General features: G+C 52.3%; 1 protein-coding gene across 1 annotated transcript in view; it reads left to right on the forward strand.

Annotated features, from left to right (window-relative positions):
• Window positions 1–2332, forward strand: part of LOC115124999 (regulator of G-protein signaling 8-like) — a 6277-nt gene extending 3945 nt beyond the window's left edge. Inside the window, exons 2-3 of the mRNA XM_065020077.1 lie at window positions 816–982; window positions 2002–2332. Coding sequence (XP_064876149.1) covers window positions 816–982; window positions 2002–2172 — 338 coding nt within the window. The 3' untranslated portion in view covers window positions 2173–2332. The remainder of the gene's footprint in view (window positions 1–815; window positions 983–2001) is intronic.
• Window positions 2333–2690: the final 358 nt, after the last annotated feature.

The following is a 2690-nucleotide window of genomic DNA, read 5'->3' on the forward strand; positions in this document are numbered from 1 at the left end:
TTCCTCTCTAGTGACGTCCTAAATGTGGTGTACTTTCATAAACCCTAATACTCCTCCCCCTCTCTCTCTTCTTCAACCCCCTCCTCCCCCTCTCTCTCTTCTTCAACCCCCTCATTCCCCCTCCCCCTCTCTCTCTTCTTCAACCCCCCTCCCCCTCTCTCTCTTCTTCTCTCCCCCCCTCCCCTCTCTCTCTTCTTCGCCCTATTCCTCCTCCCCCTCTCTCTCTCTTCTTCAACCCCCTCCTCCCCCTCTCTCTCTCTTCTTCAACCCTCTCCTCCCCTCTCTCTCTCTTCTTCAACCCCCCTCCCCTCTCTCTTCTTCAACCCCCTCCTCCCCCTCTCTCTCTTCTTCAACCCCCTCCTCCCCTCTCTCTCTCTCTTCTTCAACCCCCTCCTCCCCCTCTCTCTCTCTTCTTCAACCCCCTCCTCCCCCTCTCTCTCTCTTCTTCAACCCCCTCCTCCCCCCTCTCTCTCTTCTTCAACCCCCTCCTCCCCCTCTATTCTCTCTTCTTCAACCCCTCCTCCCCTCTCTCTCTTCTTCAACCCCTCCTCTCCCCTATTCTCTCTCTTCTTCAACCCCCTCCTCCTCTATTCTCTCTTCTTCTTCTTCAACCCTATTCCTCTCTTCTCTCCTCTCTCTCTTCTTCATTCCTCCCCTCTCTCTCTCTCTCTGCTTTCTCTCTCCCCTCCCTCCTCCCCCTCTCTCTCTCTTCCCCCTCTCCCCCTCTCTCTTCTTCAACCCCCTCCCCCTCTCTCTCTTCTTCAACCCCCTCCCTCCTCCCCCTCTCTCTCTTCTTCAACCCCCCCTCCCTCCAGCCGGTGTGTCTGTGTTCGGAGCATTCCTTCGCTCAGAGTTTAGTGAGGAGAATCTACAGTTCTATCTGGCCTGTGAGCAGTACAGAAACTCCTCCAACAACTTCAGCCTGCACAGACGGGCCAAGGAGATCACGGTCACCTATATCGAGGCGGGGGCACCGCGAGAGGTATACAGACTTTGTCTATACATTGACTTGGGCTGGCTGGCTGGCAGGCTGGCTGGCTGGCTGGCGGGCCTGTTTCTGTCTGTGGTCCTCCCTGCCTGGCTGGCTGGCTGGCTGGCGGGCCTGTTTCTGTCTGTGGTCCTCCCTGCCTGGCTGGCTGGCTGGCGGGCGGGCCTGTTTCTGTCTGTGGTCCTCCCTGCCTGGCTGGCGGGCCTGTTTCTGTCTGTGGTCCTCCCTGCCTGGCTGGCTGGCTGGCTGGCTGGCGGGCCTGTTTCTGTCTGTGGTCCTCCCTGCCTGGCTGGCTGGCTGGCGGGCGGGCCTGTTTCTGTCTGTGGTCCTCCCTGCCTGGCTGGCGGTCCGTCTATCTGTTGTTCCGGCTGGCATTTCTATCTGTCAGTGTCTCCATCCATCTACCAGGATTATGTTGCCATGGTTATCTTTCCTATCTACTACAACCTGCATGGAAGTGTGTTTATTAATCAGTGTCTTTTTAACTGATCTGGACCCAGTTCATTCTCTCTCTCATTCTCTATTCTCTCCGCTCTCTATTCTCTCCACTCTTTTCTCTCTCGTTCCTCTTTTCTCTCTCGCTCTCTATTCTCTCTCGCTCTCTATTCTCTCCGCTCTCTATTCTCTCCACTCTTTTCTCTCTCACTCTCTATTCTCTCTCGCTCTCTATTCTCTCTCGCTCTCTATTCTCTCTCGCTCTCTTTTCTCTCTCGCTCTCTATTCTCTCTCGCTCTCTATTCTCTCTCGCTCTCTTTTCTCTCTCGCTCTCTATTCTCTCTCGCTCTCTATTCTCTCTCTCTCGCTCTCTATTCTCTCTCGCTCTCTATTCTCTCTCTCGCTCTCTATTTCTCTCTCGCTCTCTTTTCTCTCTCGCTCTCTTTCTCTCTCTCGCTCTCTATTCTCTCTCTCTCGCTCTCTATTCTCTCTCTCTCGCTCTCTATTCTCTCTCTCTCGCTCTCTATTCTCTCTCTCTCGCTCTCTATTCTCTCTCGCTCTCTTTTCTCTCTTCTCAGGTGAACTTGGACAGTAAGACCAGAGATCTAACCACACAGCTCCTACAGGCCCCATCACACACCTCCCTGTCCCACGCCCAGAAACGCATCTACTCCCTCCTGGATACAGACTGCTACCCTCGCTTCCTCCAGTCCACCATCTACCTCACCTTGCTGGGCCAGGCTGACTAGAGACTAAGGGCTCCAGTCAATCCATATCGCCGAAGTTCAGCACTATAATTTGACATTTTTAATGGCAATGTTCCCTCGTTCGCTGAGACTGCATTTCACGTTAAACGCTATTTTGTCTCAATCTCTGAACTTCCACAATACAAAATGAATGGAGACCTAAGGCAGGATCCCTGTGGCTTGCATCCTTATTCTCCGCTCTTCATTCTTTCTCCCGAAGTGCACACTTTTGTAGAGGAGGAGCAGTGGTGGGGACAGTTGCAGGAGATACAGTTACACTGCAGAGTTAAAGAGGGTTTAAAGGGGTTTAGTCATTCCAGTAGAGGAGCTGGTGTTCATTAGGAACAGAAGCACTTGCAAAACATTTTATTTATTTTTTTAAACAGAAAAAAGGTGTTTTTATTGGACGAGTCCAGATAGTCCCTCCCTGTTTCAGTCAGGTTTTTTCTTAATTCGATGCCTAATGAACATGACCCAGGTTTTTGTTCTGCTTGGGGTGTGAAAGGGGCTTAAGGGAGGTA

The sequence above is a fragment of the Oncorhynchus nerka genome, linkage group LG7 (genome assembly GCF_034236695.1).
Source record: "Oncorhynchus nerka isolate Pitt River linkage group LG7, Oner_Uvic_2.0, whole genome shotgun sequence".
NCBI classification, from domain to species: Eukaryota; Metazoa; Chordata; class Actinopteri; order Salmoniformes; family Salmonidae; genus Oncorhynchus; species Oncorhynchus nerka.